This window comes from Pseudopipra pipra, chromosome 2 (genome assembly GCF_036250125.1).
Source record: "Pseudopipra pipra isolate bDixPip1 chromosome 2, bDixPip1.hap1, whole genome shotgun sequence".
NCBI lineage: Eukaryota > Metazoa > Chordata > Aves > Passeriformes > Pipridae > Pseudopipra > Pseudopipra pipra.
In genome coordinates, this window is record NC_087550.1 from 91,936,230 (window position 1) to 91,962,629 (window position 26,400).

A 26,400-nucleotide genomic window follows, 5' to 3' on the forward strand; every position below is an offset into this window, starting at 1 on the left:
CTGCAGCTTCTCTAAGGGAAAAAATCTGTGCATAGTCCACATGTGCAAGTGGCTGCGTCTCATAGTTTTAAATCTCTCGTGGTTAGTATACACCACGGATGTGTAACTCCAAAATGCCAGGGTCTCGCCCCTTCCAGCAGGGCCTGAACACCAGCTCACACGGGACCCGGGCGCATCCTGCTGTATCTTTCGGGACGCAGGTACCGGCTGCAGATTGGACGGCACCGGGGCGAGCTCGGGCACAGGACATCCGGCCGGCAGAGGAGGCGCGACGCTCGCTCCTATTTTCACCTTTCCAGCTCCCGCAGGGGTTGAGTATGATACAATAACGATTATACGATACAATATACGATCATTTGGGGACGCCCCGAAGTACCCGGGTGGGATGGGGGGGGTGATGCGCCGTGTCCCCGCGTCCGCCAGGGGGCGCCGCGCCGCCAGAGATGGCGGGTCCGCGGACCCGGGTCCGCTCCCGGCCCGCGGGACGAGCGGCGCTGCCGCGGGGATGCCGAGCCCGCCGGCCCCCGCCCGCCCGGACACCGCCGCCGCTCCCCGCGGCGCGCCCGGACAGGCCCCCAGGGGCTCCCCTCCGCTCCCGCCAGCGTGTCCTTGGCTTCTCCGAGGAGTCTCCTCCGCCTGCCCCCGCCTGTCCGGGAGCCTCCACCGGGAGGAGGAGGAGGGAGTAGCGGCGGCGGCGGAAAGCGGGCTGCGAGCCCTGCTGGGTCGGGTTACAGGGAGCCACGGAGCGGCGGCGAGGCGGCGGGGCGGGCGGGGACCGCCTGCGGGGCGGCCGCCGTGCCGCCGGCGCCCCCCCGGGGCTCCCCGTCGCTCCCCGCCCCGCGCGGAGGCGCGGCGGGCGCCTCGCCGGGCCCCGCTGCAGCTGCCGAGCCGCGCCGGACAGCGGGAGAGGGCGCGGGCAGGCAGGTGCCCTCCTCCCGAACCGCTCCGCTTCCCGCCGCTGGCATCCCCGCCGCGCCGCACGGCGCTGGGCAGCGTCGCCCAGGCAGCTCCCGGGGTCGCCGCCGCCGCCCGCCGCCGGGGGCAGCCCCGCCGCCCCGATGGCCCCCGCCGCCCCGCCGCCGCCCCTCCCTCGCCGCCGCCGGCCGCGGCGGCCCTAGGGGCGTCGGGGCCCTGCGCTGCCCCGCGGAGGGGAGGCGGAGGCGGCGGCGGCGGGGCGGGGGCGGAGGCGGAGGCGAGGGGGCGGTGGAGCGGTAGCGGAGCGGCGGCGGAGCGGGAGCCGGCGGCGGCGATGGACGAGTCGTCGCTGCTGGACCTGCTGGAGTGCTCCGTGTGCCTAGAGCGTCTGGACACCACGGCCAAGGTGCTGCCGTGCCAGCACACCTTCTGCCGCCGCTGTCTGGAGAGCATCGTCAGCTCCCGCCACGAGCTGCGCTGCCCCGAGTGCCGCATCCTGGTGGGCTGCGGCGTGGACGAGCTACCCGCTAACATCCTCCTCGTCCGCCTCCTAGACGGCATCCGGCAGCGGCCCCGCGCCGCCGGGGGCGCCAGCGGCAGCCCCAGCACCGCGGCCCCCACGTACCCCCAGCCCGCCGCCGCTCCCAGCGCCGTCGCCGCCGCCGCCGCCTCGGCCGCCGCCAGCCTGCGGGAGCTGGCTGCCGCCAGCCGCAGCGCCCTGCTGGGAAAGGTGGGTGCCGGGCCGGGACCGGGCGTGCCGGGGGAGCGCGGCCGGGCGTGCGCGGGTTCCCGGTGTGCCGGCGGGACGTCCTGCGGGCGGCGGGGGCTGTGTGCCCGCGGGGCTCCGGACGGGCGCCGCCCCTCGGACTTGCGGCCGGCGATTGCGGTCCCCCCCTCGATCTAACGATGGGAGGCTCGGCCGGGGATGTCCTCAGAGTGCTCCGGGCGGCCGCTGGCGGCGAGAGTGGCCGGGACAGCTGCCGCACCGACGGGCCCCAGGGCCGCCCCCGGTGTAGCAGAGCTGGACTTGCTCTCGGTGTTATGAACCAGAGTGCCTCGAAAGCGCTTTTATCCGGCGTGTCGGGCTGCGCCAGGTGCCTGTCAGGTGCGGGCAGGAGCCCTCGCGCAGCCTGGAGAGGGGAAGGTGGTAAGAACGCTCGGCCGATCCCGTCCCGGCGCGTTCCTTGCACTCCCGAGTTTCCCCCTCCGCTCCTGGGGCTCTGCCGGTGCGGTCAGAGCCACACAGAGCCCTCCTGACAGCTGGAGCGGAGTGGGTTTTGAAGCTGAAACTTCCCCTCCCAAGGGAACATAATTTCGTTTTTATGTATAAGGTGTGTGATTTATCGAAGGCAACTACTGCAGCATATGCATTTTATTTTTTTAACTCTCCAGTCGAGTGCCCGATCTAGCGCCCTTTAAAATCCGTGTCAGGGGTTTCATTGGCTCAGAGGGGACAAGATCAGTTTCTCCCAGTGTTCTGTATTACCGTTTAATTCGATCTGATAAAATTTACTATTAGACCCCTTCAGGAGAATTTGCAATGGAGATACTTAAGACTGTGGACTTCATCTTACTTCTAATGTCATATATATACTGGATATGTTTAGTTGCCTTTGATCTTTCACGAAATCCGCTTGAGCTGTAGTTTAGTTTACAGGCTTTTGATTTGGAAAGGTCAATGCAAAGATTCCTTGTGAGGTTGTACTGCTATAGTAAATTTTTCAATTAATTTTTTTTTTTTTTCTGAGAGAAATGAATAGACCTGTACCAGTGTTTTGAAATTTTGCCTACAGGAAATGATGGCAAATGCCATACATTGTTCCATAAAATTCAGTTTTGGAGTCTGAAGTGAAATATGCTTGGCAATATTTCTGGAAGGGTAGATCCTTTATTGTTGAGCTGTAGTCCTCAATGAGCATCAGGTATTTCATAATGATGTGTCCAATTTAAAGAAGAAAGGCAATGGGATTCTGCCCTCTGCTTTTTTGGTTGTTTTTCAGCTAAATTTCGTGCTGCAGCTTCATCACAGCAGACAACTCCTGTCTTTTTGACTTTCTGCACTACAAAAAGGAAAGTTTGCACTCAATAGGTAGTTTAAAGTACAATGTCCCACAGTCTGGTTTGAAGTTCAGGTATGTCTTCTCCTGTGGGAGGCAGGCTCTGCTTATTACACCTGCAGTGTTCATGTTGCTGGGGCAGGGTCTTGCACCCTGAGCAGGCTTTTGTGATCATCCAACAAGAAGACAATCTCTGGTTATCAAGTCTTTAAATCCTAGTCAAGCTTGGATATTACAGGAGGGTGCGAATGAAAGGAAATGCTTGATGCGGAAAGTTATTTGCAAATTTTTAGGGAAGTTGAGTTTTCATTATTTTACCATAAACTGGCAGGCTTTTAAGAAGTCACTTCCCTACCCATTATTGCAGATATCATGTAGTAAGTAAAAGCACATTGCATTCTATCACTTTCTGGCTTTGATTGAATAGCACTTTGGTGAACATCGTCAGTTCTGTTTCTGTGAGGGTTGTTACCCATCTGAATTTGACGGAAAGCAAAGTTCCATGACCTGAGAATTACATTTTGGCTTTTATGGTTAACAACTGCAATTCCTTTCTCTTTCTGGGATTAATGGGTGATTCTGGGATGGTGGGTCTGCTGGGACAGTGGGTCTGTGAAACTGTTTGCTTGGCCTTTTGACTGATGGTACAATTTTATCCTGGAAATCAATGCAATGTGCTTGATCCTTACAAGGTTCATTACAGTGAAAGAAAGTCTGAACTAATCTGCTTTTAAAAAAAGCAGCAGGGGAGAATAATCCTCCTTGGAGCTGCTGATACAGCTGATTGCTGAGCAGTCCTGGAGACAAGAGTGCAGAACCTCTCTTTGAACTAAACAATAGATGGTAAAATCCAGGCTAGAATCAGGCTTTTTGAGGTTGATACAGAAGAGCAGAATTGCATCCCTTTCTCTCTTACACTAGTCTTTGACAGCTCAGCTGCTTTGAAGAGAGTGGAAGTGATTTTTTCTAATACACACACACACACACACACACACACACATATATATATATATATATATATATAAATTTCAGAAATTGCTGTAGATTTACTGCCTGGGGCTTAAATGCAAATTACACTATTTTACTAATTAATACCTTTCATTTTAGGTAATGCAGTATGTAAAATGGGACATACCATTATGAGCTTTCTGGTTAGGAAGGAAACTGCTAATTGTGAAGTGTAATGGCAGAGAGCCAAGGTCACTTCTATCAGACTTTCAGTCTTGCCGAGATCCTTGGGCTGATATGTTAGAATCACACCAGGGATCTGTTTCTGCGAGAGTTTTAATTAACCTTAGAAGACAGAGCAGGGTCAGCCCCTGTGTTGCTATTATGCCTGTGTTTTGCTTTTGCACCTTATACTTTGGGGAAGTCTTCTTTGCATAGATGGCATTTTCTAAAATCAGCAAGTGTTGTTTATCACTTTGGAAAAACTCTGGGGGGTTTGTATTTCTTTATTAGGTCTCTGTTTTTTCTTTTCCTGTAGTTTATCACAGACTTGGTTTATTCAGAGTGCTAAAAGTCAGTATGAGAGGGTCTGAGCTGGGAGTGAACTGGCACTGGTGCTGCTCGTAAAGTTGTCCAAGACTGTCCTTCAGAAATACTACTGAAATCCTGGAGGTGTTTTAAGATATGTGGTATACATCTTCAGTATGAGGGATCTGGAAGTGGTGCGTACCTACTAATACATGCTTTAACAATGTTTGGGATTCTGTTGATATATAATGGTATGTGACCTTTGGTAAGCCAGTTAGTGACCCAGTGCCTCTGTTTTAGCCTGTAAAAAACAGTCATTTTCTGAATGGTATAGCATATTTTGAGATGTTCAAATTAAAGCTGCTGTGTAAATGCAGAGTATGGTATTAGACATTATAAAAGGGTCCGAGTGCTGAAAGAGCACACTGAAAGAATGAAGGAAAGGAAATCCAACAACTGTGTGCTCCCCTCAGGGAATAGAGCAGGAGGCTAAGAGTGGTTTATAATGGTAGGCGCATTACACGCAAGGTTATAATTTATTGGCTCCTCTGTTTCCATTACCACTGTCGAATTGCTTGGGGAATTCAGGTTCTGTCAAAGTAAATGGCTCCCTTAGATTGTTGGGGCATTATGGTAAATCCACCTTCTTTACTGAGTGTGGTGTTTGGGTTTTTATTTAACAATTATTGCAGTTTATAACTTTTTTTTCCAGCAATTCGCAAGATCTAATAGCCAGCTAAATGCATGCAAGTCTTTAGTAATTTCCTCCTGAACCAGGCGTCTTAAACTCCAGATGCAGTGCTTATTACTTGCTTGCTCGTAATACAAACTGAGAACTACATTTGCATGAAAAAGAAACAACCTAGAAAAACAAAAGATGTCTCTCCTTTTTCCCAGAGGAGAAAACATGGCCAAAGTGATGGATAGACATGTGGTATGTTATCAGATGGGGTTATAGGTAACAGTGGAGAGTAAGATGTGCACATAAGGAAAATGATGTGTCAGCATGCTTGAGTGAAGTGACGGATGAGCTGCGCTCCCCTGTGTTGCACTGGAAGCTTCTCCCATGTATCAGCTTTGCAGAGCTATTTCAGTGTTTCAGGTGGAAAGCTGCCATTTGCTAGCCCTTGGCTTCACGTAAGTTTTGCAAGCAGAGGGAGCAATGCTAATTTGCTATGTAGACTTTTCAGCTGCTCTGTTTGTAGAAATTCTCCAAAAGAGACATTTCTTACATTTTTTGTAAGAGTCTTGCCTTATCCTAGACTGGTTACAGTGGATTAAACATGAGTAGATCTTGCAGTTTTTCTCCACCACTGTGTTTCTTTCCTTCTTGGATACATTGTCTGTCAGGTAAAGATCCCACCCTGAGTTACACAAGAGGAAGCAGATGGAGTCTGGTGTTTATATGCATTTATGTATATTACAGCAGCAGTGGATTGTGTAGGGGACACATTTTGGCAGAGGAGAATCTTCAACTTGGCTTTTTAATGGTTGAATTTGCACTGACAGGAGTGCCATTCAGCAGCATGCCATGTACATAGACCCATGGATTTACCTTACTTTTGTTCATTCTTGCTGATTTATTTGCTTCTGATGCCGTAGTTTGGCTGGTCAGTGCCTGAACTTTGTCATAAAGCCATGCAAGAAGGAGTGATGTTCCATATGTCAAAGGTTCTGATCTTGAGGATTTTTTTTTTTGTCTGGCAGATGGCTAAAAATGTGTTTTGACACAGGAGATTAACTACTATACTAAAGGGTATTGTGAAAAATATAGCCAAGAGTATTTAAAACCCCAGCAATTGAAGCTGTCTTCACAGAAGTGAGTGAGCGTAGGAGAGGGGATTGCTGAGGGGCTGCATCAGAAAAATTCATCATTCTGAACTCTTACATTTTTCAGAAAATGTGCTATTTGCAGGTATTATCTTCATGTCCATTATATTTTCCAGAAACAGAGTATTTTCACTCATCTTTGGGTGATGATGTTACCTTCTTACTTGCAAAATAGAAAATTGCATGATGGACCTAATGTGACCAAAGCGTGCCAGTATTGACAGTGAACTACTTCTTCTGGATTGAAATGGCCAGCAGTGGCTCAGTCACACCTGAAAAAGTCATGGGGCAGTGGAGAGGGCTTTGTGCCACTAGCCCTACACCCTCCCTGTTAGTTTGTGTCAGTGTGACATGCCTCTGTGGGACTCCTCTTGATGTCAAATGTGAATGCTAAGTTTAATCCCTGCACGTCATCCTTCTGAATGATTCATGATGAAAGCTGGTAATGCTTAGGATATGCCCATGTTTGGTAGCTGGTTACTCAAAGGCAGATGGATAGGCTTGCTCGACTCAGCCCTAAAAATCTTGTGCACGTTTTAACCCTGGCAATTTTTGCCCACCTCCCCTAAATCTCTGCTGTTTGCTCTTTGGAAAGATGGTGCTGCTGTGGTTTTAAGGCACATGCAGAACATTCTGACAAACTGAATGAACTTTCCAAGCTTCACATTTCCCAGCTGAAAACTTGTCCCAGTAGTGCTCACCCACCCTCAGGTGCTTCTCAATCTTCAGAAGGATGCTGCCCTACAAACACAGATTTATTACTAAAGAGGCTGGGATTTGGGGAGATTAAAAAGCACCGCTTGTATACGCTGAAGCTACGACGGTTGTTTTCTGCCATTGAATAGGGTTTGGCAGAGATGCTGCACTTTATTTGCAGGGAGCGTTGGTGCAGGGATGCAGTGATGTGTGCTGTGTATGGGCTGTAACAGTACACTGTATTCCTTGTTTCTAATCTTATCAGTTCATGTTCAGGCAGACTCCTGGTGCTGGCTGGGTGCCCAACAGGTCAGACTGGCTTCGGGCACTGGCTGTTAATGCTGGGTGCCTGTACTTGCAGGTCAGGGGGAGGCTACGCGTACTCTTTCTAGACAAAGCTGCGTCCATGCAATCAATAAACTGCCACATAAAATGCTACAACAATATTTTATTTATGCCATGGAGGATTTTTTTCTCTAGGAAGGTATTTTCTTACAGTATAGAGTTATTTTTGTCTGCTGTCTCATAATTTTAGGTTAACAATCCCATTAGAGTTTCAAGTTGAAAAGTTTGTCTGGGTACTTTTTGAGTTTTGCACTGTTGTATTTATACTGTCCCTTCTAATTTCACTGTTCTGTTCAATATTTCATACTGTTTCTGTTAAGAAGCACTGCTTAAATTTCAGATAAAAACCATAGTTCCTTCTTGCACTACAGTAACCTACCTGTATATATCTTTGACTGTGGGATGCCACTTTCTTTTGAAGTCATAGATCACTCTTAGAAGCCTTTCCTTGAGCTTCAGAAGGCATTATAACTAATATTTTACTCTGATTGATGTCTTTAAGCATTGCAACATTGTAATTGCTGACCTCTACAGCACTGGATTCATTCAGTGTTCAGGGAATTTGTGACTTCTGCAGACCAAAACAGCTCAGGATGCACGCGGTTTCAGCTTCACTCATCACATATCAAGCTGAATTTTTGCAAGCATTTTCAATATGGTCTTGTTAAAATCTGATATTTTACAACAGGTTTTCCCAATCTGGGGTAAGCTGTCATGAGAAGAACCCAAGATTAGTTCTAATAAGACATGAGAGCCTGGACAAAGATAAACTACAGGATTTGAGAAAGCTGCATGACCCTGGCCTTGCCCAGCTCCCACAGCAGCTGTGCTTCTGCAGCTGGGGAGGGAGCGATGGGGAAATACAGTGCCAGCTGAAAGCTACCTATTTATCCCTAGTCTTGCACCAAACCAAACTGCTTCTGGTGACAGAAGTGTTTTGCATGGAGCATAGTGATACTTTGGCTGGAAAGTTACTGGTCTGACCATTACGCAAAAGAAAAAAAAAAAAGGGAAGAGTTAAAAAAATGAGAAAAATTTCTTTCTAGTGCATCATGCAGATGGGCCTGGGAGCAGGTTCTCCCCGTTTACCAGCCCCATATCCTCTTTCTTCTGCCAGTTTGGATTCCTCTGACAGCTTGAGCCATGCCTTTTCCTGACTGTACGGGGTGGCAGGGGGATTGCTGATGTGCTAGTTTTACTCGCTTGGCTCTGGTACCATCTTCCTCAGCAGTAATGTTAAACTTGTTACCTCCTCTTTGTGGTAAGTTTTGCTCATGCTGCTAGAGCATTGCTGAAAAGCCTTTAAAATTGTTTGAATAGCTTTTAAAAAAACCCAGAGCATGTACCTAATAATTTAATCTCATTGTCATTGTATGTAATTTGAACATTTTTATTTGGTTAGAAAGAATAAACATTTATTTAATGATATGTGTACATGAGATGCCTCTTAGTTCAGGGGAAGAACAGAAGGAGGGAATATTACTTTTGGTGTTAAAAAGACGTTTTATTTTCAAAAACAGAGAGAAAAATGTAAAACATCTGGAATCAAGAGCACTTTCTGCCCAGTCTTTTAAGCCTAACTTCCAGTGGTTCCACAGAATTTGCTGTGCACTGGGGTCACCTGTGAACTCAGGCAGTGGGCAGGTGAATATCTGCCCAAAGGAGCTGATGGAGCTGTACCTCTCCGTTGCCCCTCTTCTGTGGGTCACCGGAAGGACTTGGCACTGTGCTCAGTCTTCCACATCTGCAGGGCCAACTATTGAGGGGTTAAATAGTAAAAACCACAGTGGGGGTTGTCTTATAACTGTCTTCTGGCAGTTTCAAAGCATGGCTTAGCCCCTGCTGAAGTTTGGCTTCTTGTCCCGTCAGAGTGGTTGGGATTTTTGGTGCGACTGGTCTGTTTGCATGTGGCTGACGGAGGGCAGGAGTTTCTGGGGGATGCATGTCCTCATGAATGCTGTAAAGCTGTTTCTGCAACAGCTCTTCATCTTGTCCTGCTTTGGAAATAGGAAGGCTTAGCTGTCTGTTTGACAGCACTGGGTGCCAGGAGAGGGAAGGCTTTGGGATTCACTAATTAAAAAAAGAGAGAGATGGAACTGTTTTCTTTCCCCGTAGTGTTTGCATAATGTAATTTGACTCAGGAATGCTGAGGAATTTTTGTCTGCTCGCAGTGGCGATAGGACAAAGGTGTAAAACCCTTTCCTGCTTTGTGGCATTCAGCCTCATTTTGTTTTGAAGATACCTTAAGGATTTGTGGTAGGGAGGAATTTGTCCCTTGTGTTGGCTGTCAGCAGGAATGTGATTTATCAGACAAGTGAAACTAATGCTGTATATAGTTCAGGAGTGCCTTTCTCTGCACAAAAATGGTGTTTATTGAGAAGAGGTTGCTTCTTAGTCAATGCTTAGAGTGTGTTTCTGCTGCTACAGCACCAGGCATGACAGTCTGATTGTTCAGGCGAGTTAGCATTAATTTTTTTTTCCAAGTTTTTTAAAGATCTGATCCAAACCAATATGAATTTGCCATTGCTAATTTTAGAATGGTCTGCTTGCATGAGATAACAAATCCCAGTTTTACTCTAAAGACAAAGTATTGTAACAGAAGGCTGGCAAGATTGTTATCGAAATGCTAATGATCATTTCTCCTACAGTCTCAGTTATTTTCAGAAGGAAGACTAGAATAGACACATAATCTGAATAATATTGATTTTAATATGTATTACTGTCTCATTAAGCTGTTACAGTCTTTCTCTTTCTGCACAAAGGTTCATTAATTGCTGCAGTTGATGTATCATTAAAGTGGGTTTAGGTGCAAGATGGTTAGAGGGAAAGAGAAATCTAAAATATTGACTGTGCAGTTGTGGATGGATTTTGGGTAAAGATATTGTGGTCCTAACCAGACGAAGGGGACGTTGCTGTGTTTATTGTGCTGCCTCCTGATTGCCTTCTGTGTAACAGCCAAGAAATCAGCCAAACAGAGGCACTATCATATTTACTTTCCCAAATTATCATTTCAGTAAATATTATTGAACATGTTTATTTGTGGATTAATTTCAGGATAATTCAAATCAAAAGCTCCTCTGTGAGTTACTATAAAAAGACATCATTTTTATGAATTTACTTTTAAATTTCTAATTTAATTTTGAAACAGTTTTTAGCAGGCTGCCTCTTTATTGGCTGCCTTCATGTGTGTTTTGAAATGCTTTTATTGCAGCTTGTACCAGGTTTGCAATATTGTCATCCTTATAAGCAAATCAATACATTTTAATTTCCAGTAACAGTAATAATTTATGAATTTGTAATTATTTTAATGCAGTAAAGTAGAATGAATTAAAAGGAAGTAGGAGGAAAGTTTTGTTTTGATTGATTGTGTTTTAATTGACTTAACATTTATTCTTCTGTAAATTAGACACACACAAATATATGTATATATGTGTAATATATATATCTCCCTGAATGTATATTTTTTTGCCAGAAAGGCCTGTTCCATGTGTTCTTCTCATGTCCATATCCATTTCAGTAAACTGTGCATTATTGTCACTGTGTGCCAGACATGGGTGTATGTTGTGTCATGGCACAGTGGCTGGTCCTGCTGCATCTCTGGACGTGTGCCCAGGATGACCCCCCATGTTGGAGCACGCGTCCTCGAGGGATCATAGGGGTGCACACGCACAGCCTCCTCTTGCACCCCAAAAATACATATCTGTGCTTGTTGTGTGTGGGAGAAGGGATGTCCAGCAAGGGATTGGCTGGAGAGGAGGCAGGGGAATAGGTACCAGCCTGCTGCAAGGCACCTGTCACTTGAGGATGCTGAGACTTCTTGTGTTGGGCTCTTCTTATTGTCACTGCCGAGCTGACTTGTGATTTTGTGCTAAAATGTCGTGAGTTGAGACTCAGAAATAGCACAGGCTTTCCTGGCAGAAGTGTGGGCTGCAGCACGTTGAGTGGGCAGGATGCATCAGTGCCGTGGCTGCTGCTCCTTGGCCAGCTCTATGTGGGGAGGGTGCAGCAATGTGGAAGAGGCAGGCGAGGATGGCTTTGAGTTCAGTCCAGAGCATCTTGCATTTCACCCAAGAGTTTTTTTGAGGAGATCCTTATTCATTCACATACTTTCTTTCTAAAACAAAATAATGAAAAACCCTTGGAGAATACAGTCATGCACGTGCATCATAAAATACAGTAAAATAATAGTTGACAACCATGAGATAAAATATTTTTGCTTATTCTCTTCTGCTTATAGGTAATCCTGATGTTAGATCATAGTGGAAAACATTTGATTATTTATATTTCACAGTCATGCAGCAATGTAAAATCTGAACCAGTCACACCTTTTTTAATAATCAGTAAATTATTTTCTAAAGGAAAATATTTGATTTATATTGCAGAAAGGAATATTTATTTTTTCCTAGCTGGGGTTTTATTGGTTCTTTTGATGAACACAGGACTTCCTTTTATATGCAGTCCGACTCACTTTTATCTGAGTGTATATTTTCATGGTGGTCACTACTGTTAAAAATAATTCAGCGCACCTTAAAGAAGGGGCTGTGTAGGTTCCAGCATCTGTGATAATATTGTTCAGCCAGGGAGAAGTAATTTTGTGCTTATTAACAAACAAAAACTCAACAGCCAGGGTTGAATGGTCATCTCTCACTCATCCCTGGCTTCTGTTTTCTAAGCAGGTGGTGGCCCATGTGAAGAGTAGTCAAAGCAGTGTCCTGCCCATGAACATGGGAGGAGAATTCAGGGTGCACAGAGGTGAAAATAGAAGAGGCACAGTATGGAGGAGGAGATGTTTCCAATGGGTGATGTTCTTCAATTCTTCATAGTTTGTTTTTCATCAAATGAGGCTTAAAAATTCCAGGAGATATTCCATTTATTCCAACCTCCTTAATATGTTTTGTCTTTTTGTCAGTTAGATTTCATACAAAATAGAAGTTTAAATTCTACCATTCTCAAGTGAAAGGACGAGAGGAAATGACCTTAGTTGTACCAGGAGAGGTTCAGATATTTGAAAAAAAATTTTCACTGGAAGTGGTTAGGCATTGGAGTTGCCCAGGAAGGTGATGAGGTCACCATCTCTGGAAGTGTTCAAGAGGCATCTGGATGTGTCGTTTGGGGATATAGTTTAAGGGTGATTATGGTGGTGCTGGGTTGATGCTTAGACTAAATCATCTTGAAGATCTCATCCAACCTTGGTGATTCTGTGATTCTCTCAGTGATACCACTGTTGCAGTGGTGGGTAGTTTCTGCACTAGGATACTGCCCTGTCAGAGGGGCCTTTCTTCTTTTTAATTTAGTCACTTGAGAATGAATTCATCTGGTAATGAAAATTGTGATGAAAGTGGGTGGGTTTTTATAGGATCTTGAACGTAGGAGAAGCTGTTTCATTTAATACTATCCATAGCTATTGGAGGGAAACTTTTTGTTGGTACAGAGGCTGGGGTTAAAAGAGTCTGAGCTCACATTTAAAATGAGAGATAGCAGGAAACTGGATGGAGTTGAGGTTCCTCAACTGATCTGATGCTTTTGATGAACATGTGCTTCTGTAATGAGTCAACTCATGACTTAGAGGTTTCGCTTAGTGATGCCAGTTCACCGAATAAGTGATTCCTGTTCAGTACTGGTGAAATAAATAGAAGCCAAATGCTGAGCGAAGACTGTGGTCAGTCTGAAATTGTCTCATTAGTGTGTAAACTCAGTGCAACTGGCAGCAAGCAGATAAAGACCAGAATGAATCTGAAGTAAAACAATGTGTTGCTTTGGGGTTTTTTTGTTGTTTTTTTTTTTCCTTCCCTGAAGAGTTTAAAAGAACATTAAAAGATACCTCTATAGCGATATTTCACTTTTTGATGTCACGTAACTGCATACTCAAGAAAGTAATAGTATGGGTAGATCCTGACCATTGTACTGTTCAGTATCCAAGCTGTTTAGTAGCTTTGTCTGAATGAGCTTCAAATAAAACACTGCTTTGGTTTTTGTGGCTTTTTTCAGTAATTAATGAAGGAATGTGAGTAATCTGCTACTTGACAGATCTGCTCTTTAGGACTCTGACTCAGTTTGGTGGGAGGTGTGAGAAATCACTACTGTAGTAAGTAGCAACATCGTAGCACCTCAATAGAGCCATTTTTGAGAGTGTTGCTGGAAGGCAATAGTCTCCTTCCTAGGAAGAAAAGCTCAAGAAATGTCATTCAAATACCTTTGCTTCACTGACCTGGAGCAAATATTATTCAAGATAATGGTTTGCACTGATGGAGTCGTTGTATTACTTCATTGTAGGTCTGTCAGGTGTTACTATTTTCTGATCTGCATGCCATGAATAGATTTGCTTTTTTCCTTGTATTTCATGTGTTTGCTTTCTTTGCACATGCAAGAAGCAAAAGGGAACAATTTGCCAGTAATGAAAGTCTCACATGGAGGCTGTGGCCCCATCACCATGTTACCCATGGGTTCAGGCCCTGGAGGGCTTTTGCTGTTTCTCCCTTTGGGGCATGGGAAGATGTATTGTGTTTCCACTCAGGCTTGATGGGAGGTGACAGCCCAGGAAACCCCCATGGCCCACTCTGTGTCCCTGTGGTCCTATGCTGCCAGTGCTCCCTGCCACTTACAGCTGCCTAGGCAGCAGCAGGTCAGATGTCCCCATTACCATCACCCCTACGATCCCTTGACATTATCTCTGCCCCATTGTCATCACCCCTTTGTCCCAAGATCCCCCTGCATGGGGCAGCAGACAGCCTGTGGTTCAGAACTGCTTCTGAGCAACTCCAGATGCTCCCTACCCATTTTGCATGTGAGCAGCATTGGAGCAGAGGAGGACCAAATTAATGGTCAATGTTCAAGTGGAGATCAGCAACATGTGGTATTACTGAGGCTTCTTGATAGGGACCAGTACTGTTCAATATCTTATTAATAACATAGTGGGATTGAGTGAACCCTTGGAAAGTTTGCTGATACCACCTCATGTGAAGTGGTGCCGTTGATATGATTGAGGGAAGGGATGCCATCAAGAGGGACCATGACAGGTTTAAGGAGTGGGCCCATGTGAATCTCATGAAGTTCAGCCAGGCCAAGTGCAAGGTTTTGCATGTCTGGCAACCACCACTATCACTACAGACTGGGCTACAAATGGATTGAGAACCACCCTGCCAAGAAGGACTTAGGGATACCGGTGGATGAAAAGCTGGACACGAGCTGGCAATGTGTACTTGCAACCCAGAAAGTCAACCATGTCCTGGCCTGCATCAAAAGAAGCATGACCAGCAGGTTGAGGGAGGTCATTCTGCCCCTCTGCTTCACTCTTGTGAGACCCCACCTTGAGTACTGTGTCCAGCTCTGGGGTGCCCTGTACAAGACAGATGTGGACCTGTTAGTGTGGGTTCAGAGGAGGGCTGGAACACCACACCACAGACTGAGAGACTTGAGGTTCTTCAGCCTGTAGAAGAGAAGGCCCCAAGGACACATTATTAAAGCCTTCCAGTACCTAAAAGGGTAAGTTATAAGAAAGATATATTGAGATTTTTTTTTTACCAGGGCCTGTAGTGATAGGACAAGGGTGGATTTAAATTAGATGTAAGGAACAAATTCTTTACTATGAGGGGTGATGAGACACTGGAACAGGCTGCCCAGAGAAGTTGTGGATGCCACATCCCTGGAAATGTTTAAGGCCAGGTTAGATGGGGCCCTGAGCAACGTGGTCTACTAGAAGGTGTCCCTGTCCATGGCAGGGGGGTTGAAGCTATATGATCTTTGAAGATCCCTTCCATTCGAAACCATTACATGATTCTTTGACTAAGACCAGAGAATGGGCACAGGAAATAGGATGTGGCAGAAACAGCTACAGATAGTGAAAAGTAAATATTGTAAAATGCATGTCTTTGTGTTTTGTGAGGTTACACAATGTTAGTTGACATCTCTGTTCTTGATTCTTTAAACATCTTGATGCAGTATGAAGATGCCACAAGGTAAATTGCATTTTTGTGTGAAGAGTTTCTTTCGGTATAGCGCTTCCAAATTGAATACAGAATTGAATAAAAATGGAGTCATTCTCTTATCTGTATTCTATCACGACTTTGCTGGAGGAATTCTTTTGATTTGCAGAAAAGCTTATAGTGGAAAAATCGTTTGACATTCATAACAAGGATAGTCTCATCTTTAATAGATTGTTTAAATTTTGCAATAAGGGTGTTGTTTTTCTAAACAATAGTAGTAAATTCTTGACCTTATGTTGCCAGTTCTTCAGTAAACAAAAGTATCTTTAGTTTATGTTTCTTAACTCCACAGAATTCTTTAGAGAAAACAGTAAATATCAGTGCTGCCTTTGTGGATGAGAAGTTAAAACACATCCAAAGTGACCTACCACCAACACAGCAGAACCAGGGAGTGATCACACGCCTCCAGACTGGAACACTGTGCTGTTGTGACACTTGATGCACTCAAGCTCTTGTCATCACCCTCGTGTTTGTAAGAAGCGTGACAGACATTTCACACCAGATTTTCTTCTGGGTAAAGAGCTTTGATGAGTTTCACCTCGTTTGCTGTGTGGTACAGCTCCACTTGGCCTGTATCCAAGTTTAGTCATGTTAGTTACTGAAATTATTTTTCTGTTCTATTTCCTAGTATTAAATTGCTGTAAAATTAATTGGAAAACTACTATTATGTACCCTGTTTCTTTCTTTTATCTTCACATTCTGAGTCTTTTTTGTTTGCATGTTTATTTTTTCTTTTATTTTCTCTTCTATTGCATCTATGAAGCTTTTGTTCTCAATTTTCATGTCATTTGACATATGAGAAGCCAAATAAAATATTTCACTTTTCTGCTTCAAGTTAAAAAACAGTTTTTATGCCGAACAATAACTGTATTACAAGGAATCCTGATGTGCCCTCAATGCCATTACAATATGTTGAATAAAAGGTAATTTAATGGAAACAGCAGAGCATTTGAAAGTTCACTGCATGAAAATTGGATTTTTGCCTTTTATTATTTACATTGCACCTTATTCATATTTAAGGCCACAGGGATTATCATCCTTCTTAATGGCTTTATTTAATAAAGACTTTGCATTTCACAGTATAGGATCTAGCACAGGCTTCAATCTGTTATCAGGATTTCAATTAACTAGCTTTAGCTTCAGTTGACCTATAAATCCGATAAATATATCTAAATAATTAATTTGCTTTCACTGGCTGATAGTGGCTACTTTTACATAGAGCTGCTAAATACTTAGCTGCTAAATGGTACAACCATGCTCATAACTTGCTTTTATTGTTATTTCTAAAGATGACATATGTCTATTAAAGTGACTGGCTCCATGAGGACCAGTCTCTCAAAGTAGAAGACCTTGTAGAGGAGCTGTAGTTATGGCTGAGGACCATTGCTGCTGGGCTTCAAGTGCACTCGGAATTTTGGGAGGAGAGGTTAGGAACAGGTGGATGTCACTGATCAACACATGCCTGAACTGGCGTGAAGGATTTTGCATTATCCTTTGATCATGGCTGTGTATGTTGTGAACCAAGGTTTGAACATAGCTGGTTCCTGGATGGAAGAGTGGTGATGTAGAAGTCTGAAGGAAATCCTGTTGCTCTTACATTTGAGTCTTTACTTCACCTATGCAGAATCATGCATCCATGGTAACTTTGAAGTCAAGGCTGGGTTTTTTTGAGTGCATTTAAATCTTCTTGCTAAGTATGCTAAACAAATAATGATGTTAACAATTTTTGCTGCACTCTTTTGGGTGTTGAGAGAGACTGAGATTTTATTTTAAGTGAGCCTCATAAGCAGACAGGCTTGAAAAAGGGGGCCTCAAAAGCACAGAGATAGGGTCTAGCACTTTCCATATTTCCTCTTGTAAATTTTTTCTCTGCACACCAAAATATTGATACCCTGAAGTAAGGAATCAGTCTCATGCCAAGCACTGAGGACAAATAATTAGTTTGTCATACAGCCAGCCAAGACACCCATGAAAAGTACCACCCTTGCCCCAGAACAGAGCAGCAGTCAGTACCCTGCAGCTGCAGGCAGCAGCACATTTGTGCCGGCCCTTCGGAGGTGCAGACAAGCTCACTCGGTGATTCACGTACGAGCAGCAGGATGGCATACAGTCCTGGCGCTGCGGAAGAGTGCTGTTGATCTGAGATTCCTGGTCTTTTCTAAGTTATTCCTGCTGGGTTGTGTCCTGAGGAGGGAAGATTTGAAACCCTCAGAGACCCGCAAAGACCAGGATGCGGGTCACATTTAAAATGCTTAAGTTGCAATACCTAAAGCTTTGAAAATATTTTTTACCTATCAGTGCATGATTAACTGAGTTTATGTACTCAAAGAGAAATGTAACATTTATTAAACATAGTTCATTTAGACATTTTTGGCATTTGGTATGCAAAGATTATGCATTTTTCCCAGGAGTTATGCTAATTATTTCAGCATGATAACTTTAATTTTGAAAGGGCTTTTCTTTGCTAAAGGGAGGGTTATATGTGCGTGTGTACAAGGAGAACTTTAATTAAAATTTCTGTTCTCCATTTTTTCAGGAGTTTAAAATGTACTTTCTCTGTGAGTCAAAAAGACTGCTTATATTTATAGGGCTCAAAGGGTTAATGTGTGAAAATGAACACATTCAACGTTCTATTACTGACAGCTCCATTGTGTTGGCAAAGGAAAAAGATGAAAAACAGCCTCAATTTACTTCTCTTGCTAAACAGTATTTTGTTCTGTATTGTTAGAAGAAATCATTCCATATCTGGAGAAAATGGAAAACATGGAAATCATGATTCTGTCTCTGCTGACCTTAATATAATTTTATTTTTAACTGTTTCTTTCCTGGCCTTCCTAAAAGGCTTGAAATAGAAACCACTTTATTTTTCTGAGGAAGGCTGGAGAATTTGAAACGTGATTCTCATTTTTGGTACCTACTGCAACAGATAAAATAGGGGAGAGTTCTCTTAATGTTTGTCTGTACATCTGGACACTGGGAAACTGATGCTCTTAGATACATATGCCATGGAATAATAGTGCATGTTCCGTAAATTTTCAAAATATTAATAATTTGGTACATTTGATTTAGCCATGGTATAGGAGATTGTTGCCAGTGTTAGAGAATTAATGAATAAACTGGGGGGGGCGCAAGAGGGGAAGGCAAGACAAGAGTTTGTGTCAAAGCTCCATCTATTTCTTGTAGGTTCTTACAAGTTCTTCTGAAAACTTGCTCTATGAATTTGAATGGAAAAGGAGAAACCCTAAAAAAAAAATCAGTTCCTTTCCTCATAATAGATGTTGTTGTTTAGTAAAAATACAACTACTATAAATCAGTACTTGTCTGGAGTAAACTCCACCCATGGAGTACACAGTCCTCCAGAGAACCCAGAAGAAGGGACACCAGGGTAGTTTCTCTCCTTGAAGCCTATAATTAAGGATGCTGTAATCATTTCCAGGGAGACATTCAACTATGCCTGCACCGCCCTCTCCTGTTGCAATCCTCCCAGAAAAGTCAGGAGGGAATAAGTCCCTCTGCTGCTGCAGCTGTCTCAGGTTTCCTTTGGTGGTGCTCTTGATGGGGTTGTCACCTGTCCCTCTGAAAGGGTTAGGATTTGCCACCCAGAAGTTATTTACTGAACCAGTAGGCCTTAAATATCATGCACATGAGCAATACAGGTCCAAAGAAACCACATCATTGGAAACTCCTCATCTGCTAACCACCATCTGGCAAGCAGCTCCTGTAACAACAAGAAAAGCAAATAGGGAAGAATATAAATGTTTTGATTCAGGAGCTGTATTTTCCTTTGAAGTTTGATAGCAAGGGGTCAGTCTATTAAGAAGGAAACTTTGGTCTCACTGCCTCAGTGAACCTTTGTTTTGTTATTTTAATTTAATATAAAACTTTGCTATTTTAACCTTAAAAATAACCAATGTTACTGATAGAAAATTGTCTGCTAAGACAGATTCGTCTGTAGCTAATATGAAGACTCTATTGCTCCTTCTGTACAAGACATGTACATCTTTCTTTTGGGTGCTTGTGATCAATCTGTTTTTCTGCTATTTGCCAGTGGAAAGGCCTTGGCTCATTTCTTTCTTGTGAATCATGTTTTGATTGTCTCATTTCCTACTGAAGTGAGTAAAGTTGATCTGCACATACACAAACTGTAACTTCACACATACCTTTGCTAAGCTGCAATGCATATTAATAAAATTTCTAAAATTATCTTCTACTGTGAGCTTATTTAATGCATTAAAGCCCTATAAATGAGTTAAGAATAAATGATGGGGTTATCCACATTCACTGCTTCCTATGAGATGCATTTATATGAAGGATCGGAAGGAGGAAGTAATATACCCTGGGTTTTTAGCCCAGCCAGGTTGTGGGTCCCCCAGCGGGGGGACCAGGACTTGTGGGAGCATTAAGGAACATGCAAACTTGGTAGGATGCAAACAGCCAAAAGGGTCCTTAAGAGAGACCTGTAAAGAAGTACTGAAAAAAGGCTAGAAAAGCAGCTGACCTGCCTCACGGGCTATGCAGAAGGACCTGGGTCTGAATATGAAGAGTGTGTCCCTGCACATTGCTGGTAGATCACAGAATCATGGACTGTTTGAGGTTGTCAGGGACCTCTAGAGAACACCTAGTCCAACCCCCCTGCTCCCCTGCCACCAGCTGATCAGGAACATAAAGTGAGGTATTGAACAGCACGAGTGCAACAGAGACTGTGCCAGGTCATGGCAATGAAGACAGTGGCTTCAGAATTAAGCAGTCCTTAAAACTGTAAACCTGTTGTTCTTCCATTGTTAGGAGTTGCACCCCTCTTTGTTAAAGAATGCTTTTGGCTAATTTCTTGATTGGGTGTGCGTTTTAATGTTCATATCTGTGCTATAAGCAATTGGAAGCTGAGTTGGAAAGTGAAAACACTTCAGCCACTTAGCTGTGAGAGCCTTTCTTTCCTTTAGACTTTGGAAATTATCGCCTGTCCTGAAAATTTATAGCTTGGCTTTGCTTTGGGGCTACTGTGAGTTAATCTGAAGTATTTATAGCCATTATAGTTGTTTGACAAACAGGTTCACCAAATAAGAGAGAAATCAGGAGAGCAGATTAATAGCAGGGAGTCCTTTGTTTAACTTGGCAAGGCTCATCATAAACCATCAAAGCAAGCAGTCAGTTTGCAAGTAGTATTGAATGGATGAATATTATAAACAAAGAGGTCACCAAGTCTTACATTGCAGTTTTCCTCAGAAACAGAAGTAAGAAGGGCTTGCCAAACAGCTTTAGGACTTGAATATAGGTGTTTTATGTATTCAAAGCATATGGGGTTCATAACTACTGTTCCCTTTGGTATTGGTGAGTTTTCTCAAAATACAGGAAGGAAACAAGTCTTGAAAGAGCCCAGAAATGGCACACAGTCCATCTGTTTGCTGAACCATTTCTTTAAATTAATTCCATTGCTTCCCAAGTAGAGTTGATAATAGGATGTTGAAAACAAGAGTATTTCAGAACCAATTTTGAAAGCAGTTCCCAGTGGCCTGATATAGATGAAGGTATTGTGCCGATAATTCCCCATTCCCAGGTGAGGTATTCACTTAAGGCCCTACTTCAACAGAGGCTTTAAATGCATACTTGTGTTAATCTCTGTTACAGCAGTTTTGCCTGTGGTTAACTCTAGTACTGTGTTCTCAATTAAACACGTGTCTGATGTGTCCTCTGCAGAAAGAAAGGGCTAACTTGAGGTTAGAGATAATTTCCTCTGAGTAGCTACTGAACTCTGTTCGGGCTGTACCTGTCTGCATCTATTTAGCACAAGGCAGAGCGGTGACTTACATCCTCCTATCAGGAACTGTTTAAGAAAACAGCTGAAGTCTTCCACTTGACTAATTCATATGAGAGGAACTGAAGGAGCTGGGAAAAGCAGGACTATACAATGTAATCTTGGGGTTACTGCTCTTTGTCAGCTGTTGCAGGGAGCGTGAGCATTACAAGTGTCATAGGCATCTTTAATTATATATGACTTACTTCCTGAAATATTCATAAGAAATGGAGATATGAAGTGACAGTTCTGGTTGGAAGGTATAAAGGTTATTCTTAAATATCAACACGGTGATTTCTCCTACCAGATTCTGCATCTAGCAAAATAACTGGTTTGCTGCGTTTACAGAAAAAAAATGTCAAAACTGTTCTTTCACCCATGAGTCCTCTTTCACCCATGCCTTCCTTGCCATCCCACAATAATGATTGCTGTAGATGTGTCTTAATGTCCTAAGTGCTGCAGGTGTGAAAAAATCCTGGCTCCTTATGGGGAGCTGGGGAGTGAAGACAGGGATTTATAGGACAACATAAGCACGCTGCAGAATTCAGAAGCAACTATACTCTTCAGTTTCAGGTTTGATGAGTCCTGTGAGCCCTGCAGGACTGGTAAGTCCCAAAAACCATATGCTTAGCAAATTGAGTGAATTCCAGCCTGAAACAAATGTAAAAATAGAGGAACTGGTTTTAGCACTTTGGTTTTTACTGCCTGTGCTTACATTAGGATTGTGTTAGAAATAGGAACACTAAACTTTTACAGCTGGCAATGGGTGGAGGATGATGAACAGGAGGATTGTGTTCTGGATGTGCAGGGGAAAGGCAAGATGCAGGCGATGGGACTTAGAGTGTCTGCTGCTTAAATGACAACTCATTTAAGTGTGGGCCAGCAGTAACCCCCTACGGGCAGTCATCAGTCATTTCTGCACACTTGAGGTTGTCACTGGCTCGGCATGTGTCCTGCTCCCAGCCCCTTACTGTGCTGCTGTCATGGGGGGGTGGTGAAAGGGGAGGAAGGGTGGTGTTATCTTGGTGAACCAAACATCTGCAGTGTCGTTCTAGTCCCCCATCTCTGGGAGTGCCTTTCACTAAATTTTGTTTCTCATCTATGCAAGCAGGGAACAACCTCTCTGCAGTACAAGCCTGCACTGGACACCAACTGTTCAGACATGGAAGCATTTGCTTGAGCCACTGCTTCTGTGTCCCTTGCCTTCTCTGCAGGTTGCTAATGTGTTTCTCTGTCCCTGAAACTGGCTCAACTATATGTGACCCTGCAGTACTTCCTCCTTGTCTCCCCAGTTATGCTGTTCACCGCAGGTGCCCTCGTTCACAGACACATTTAGCTGCCTCTTTTGGTCATCTTGCATAGTATTTTGAGCCAATTCATGGTCATTTTTAGGAAAAAGTCCCAAACTAAAGCCTTGCTTTAACCAGATGACTTAGTTGGAAATTTACTTTGCAGGATGCCTGGTGTTTACTAATTCTACCTCGTGGTTGCTGTTGTCTTGCCAGCGAGTAGCGTGGTGCAGTGTGGTGCACTGGATGGTCTTACAGACTGCTCCTTCCTCAGGGGTGGCACACTGTGACCCAACAGGACCCTGATCACTTTTAGTGTCTTCTGCTAATTCACATGACCCTCTTAAAAGCGGGATAATGCAGTAGAGTACTCTTGGCCTTTGTTTGCCAACACTATATACATGAATGGAACCATACGGTCATTGCCTTCAGCCTTCTCTATTGTGAGACAACTGCAATAAAAAGTCATTCTGGAAAGATCCGCAAACCACCTGACTCCCAATGGCCTGATTCAGCAGAGGCTACAAGTCACTTACCAGCATTTTTTTATTAAATATAAGGTCAAAACTCAAAGAAAACAGAAGAAGCAGGATAAGCCCTGCTAGTGTTTATTGTTCCCTAGGATAGCATGGAAAAATGCTAGTACAGTAAACCCAGATATCCAGGAAAGGTTCCCCCGCCCAGCTTCGACTCCATTTGACACAAGCATGGGAATGGATTATGTCAGCCCAACATGTGGGGGTTTTTAGTGCCAGGGTGTGCTGAGCTGTGCCCTACCCAGCACCATCACTCTATCTGTGGGAATCTGAACACTGCAAACTCCATATTTTAAAAGTGTCACAAGCTGGCATTTTGTGAGGTGCCTCCTCCCATGACTTTGAAGAGCAGCTGGTTCCCAGAAAGCCTCAGCACATGACTGGGCAAATTGGTGCTATCTTACCTTTTTGCAACCCTTGGAGTTGTGTTTGAGGTCAAATTGCTCAACCAGACAGTCCCTCCCTCCCCCATCTCATTTTAGGTAGATCTTTGCTGGCATGAAGAGCTGCAGAAGTTGCCTCAGGAAAAGAGCGATTCCTGAACATGGGGCCTGCCTGACTGCATGGGATATAAGCACTTGATTGCAGCTCTTAATTAAAGCCTGAATGGTGATGGGCCATGGGGGGTTTTTACTAAGCCTCTTGAGATTTTTTATGTTTTTTTATAATACAGACAAAAGGAAATAATTGCCAGTAGTCTGCATTAACAAAATCTGGAGCAGATGATAGGGACAAGCTGCTGGGTCTCTAATTTGTCCTTGATCATAGCAGTGCTCCAGGTGTCTGATAATGGAGAAGTCACCATACTAGGTATTGTCTGACCAGAAAAATGTGAAGGAATGCTGATGGTTTATCCAAATATCATTCCTCTGTCTATTCTGTGCAGCTGTAAGTATATATATGCATATATAGGGATATGATAGTTAAAAATTGTCCAAAAGGTATGAACACTCTGACTTACCATGAAAGTTCACCTAGAGTCTGGTTGTTTCATTTGTATGGATACATTTAGGAGAAGGGAGGCTGATGTTATTTTCAGGTGACTGGATTGCTCTGCTGCTGTTGGTACCATGTAGTTTGACGAGGGATAGGGGCGGCTGTTGGTTTTGTGACCACAGCTGTGCTTCATGGAGCAGTCGAGGTGAGTTGTGGAGCCAGAAAAGATTATGATTCTTCTATGTGCTTCTTCAGCAATGAGTGTTTAGCATTTATGTTGGTGAGTAAATCTCTCTTATGAAAAGCAAGCTTTAAAGGGAAAAGAAAGTCTCTCTGTTCATAGCCCCAAACCTGACAGCACTTTGGTTTTCATGATTATTTATCTGTGGGCACCATTCTCTGTAAGAGGTCCCAGTTTCTGTCTCTCACACCTGGCAGTGCATTGCTCTGTCAGGAGTCTGTAGGATATGTGTGTTTTAAAAAATTAAGTGATGTGTATTGAAGTCTTAGGATAAAAGCATCACATTCTATTTTAGATGTGTCAACCAAGGGGAAAAATACTGAAAAGAAGGAAGGAAGAAAAAATTACATCAGAGCTGAATAATTTTTATACTCAATTGTTTCACAGTAAAATGTAGTACAGTGAGTGTGTGTAATTTACCTCTTCTTGTTGACTGCCTTTGCAGAACTGTATCTGAATCATTTCCTGTTAGTGAATAAAATCAAGAGGTTTTCAGGGTTGTTTAGTCTGGGCAACTGGGAGTTGGTGTAGCTAATGTGTTCCAGGAGGTTAACCACTGTGAACTCTCTTGTCTGAGCCATTTCCCTTTTTTGGGTGGTTTTCTGCCCATACGGTTGCCTTTCAGGTAGCAAGTTATCAGCTGTCTCGCACATAATGTGAAAGAAATGAATCTGTGGCAATGTGAAATCTCAAAAACATGTATTGCTTGTGTCTGCTGTAGCCAGGGAAGGGGTAGAGGAGAGTGACTCTTCCACAGCAATGATTTTCACTCCCAGAATAAAGACGTTCATACTTTATGCAGAGTAGTTTTTGAAAACCTCATTTTGTATACACATAACATCATGGTAACAGGCAGGATATTTATCTGTGATTCGCATCTTTAACTCATGGGAAGGTGTTTCCTCTGAGGCATTTTAATGAAAATTTTTATTTACAGATAGAATCCAAAAACAAATAGGAATTTTAGGTGATGCTGACAACAGGGAGTAATTAGTATAGACTCCTGACCTCTGTGGTGGTATTGCTGTGGAAAACTGGGTGCAAGCACTGTGGCCTTAAGCTTCAGAGCCATCTGGAGCAGATGATTACACTGTTTGCAATTAGCTCCTGGTGTCAAGATCCTCAGGTCAGAGGGCTCCTTCAACATAGCGGTTTCTGTGGCATCAAGTCACTAATCACATACAAGATGCCTGCAGGCGATTGCTCCTGGCACTGCTTTCTTCAGCATTTAACCTGGGTGGTTTCTTGTAGTTTTTTTATTAGCTACATTTGTGAGCTTTTCATTGATTTCTCCCCCCTCTTCTTTTTTTTTTTTTTTTTAATTTTAACAGCAACTGATGTATTTGTAATTAATTATTTAGTGGGCATAGTATGACATAAAAGGGAATATTTTACAAACGATTATATTTTTCTCCTTTGTGTGGCTTTTCTCTCTGCTCTCTTGTGATCTCCCCACAGCAAATCTCATGGATGATGAAAGTAACCGGTAATGGCTTCCACTTGTCCGCAGTTATAGGTGTGCTACATTTCAGTCCCTGTACAGAGAATAAATTCTCAGGTTCCTTAATGGATATTGGGATATTCATGTGTAACAGAAACATGCTAATGGATAGCAAAAGCCTATTCCATTCTTGGGTTTCAAATTAATTCATATAAAAGCTCTGGGTTTAATTCCATTCAGAATGTGCTCTTAATTCAGTAATAGAGGAAGAATGATGAATATGGTGAATACTGGAAAACTGATGGCCATTATATTAATGTTTAGAAAAGAAATACATTCTTATTTGTCATACAGTTCACATTAACACGATGGCTTCAAACCATGGAACTCCATTCAAAATGGTACTGTACAAACAGTTTCTGTACAACTTCCTGTTCAACTTAAAACAGTAATCAACCCTTTTGAAGCATTTAAAAATGCTGTGTAAAAAACCCCAGTATTTTGTGGTAGGGAGTTTCAGTTAGGTTCATAGTGGACCCCAGATCTGTAGAATTAAGTGAAGGTGAAAGTCTCTTAAGTTTTTTTTTATTTGTATGTTTAACTAATGCTATACCAGGTCTTAGTAACCTGGGAGTCCAAAAGAAGCACTAACTGAATAATTTTAATCCTAAATACACATACCTTGACAACAGCAGTTTTTAAAAGCGGAGTTTAACTCATTATATATGCAGGAATAAGATAATAGTGCTTTGGTTAGCTTAACAAATGTTAAACAAAATATGGTGATACTGATCTGTCTGTGGTGTTTACAGACAACAGTCAGTTAGCTTTTGTACTAAATTTCATCCTATAAAGCCAGGGAGGT

General features: G+C 43.5%; 1 protein-coding gene across 2 annotated transcripts in view; it reads left to right on the forward strand.

Moving 5' to 3' along the window:
• Positions 1-394: 394 nt before the first annotated feature.
• SH3RF3 (SH3 domain containing ring finger 3) overlaps positions 395-26,400 on the forward strand; it is a 257,494-nt gene continuing 231,488 nt past the window's right edge. For both annotated transcript variants that reach the window (XM_064646412.1, XM_064646413.1), the window contains exon 1: positions 395-1,645. In XM_064646412.1, coding sequence (XP_064502482.1) covers positions 398-1,645 — 1,248 coding nt within the window. In that variant the 5' untranslated portion in view covers positions 395-397. The remainder of the gene's footprint in view (positions 1,646-26,400) is intronic.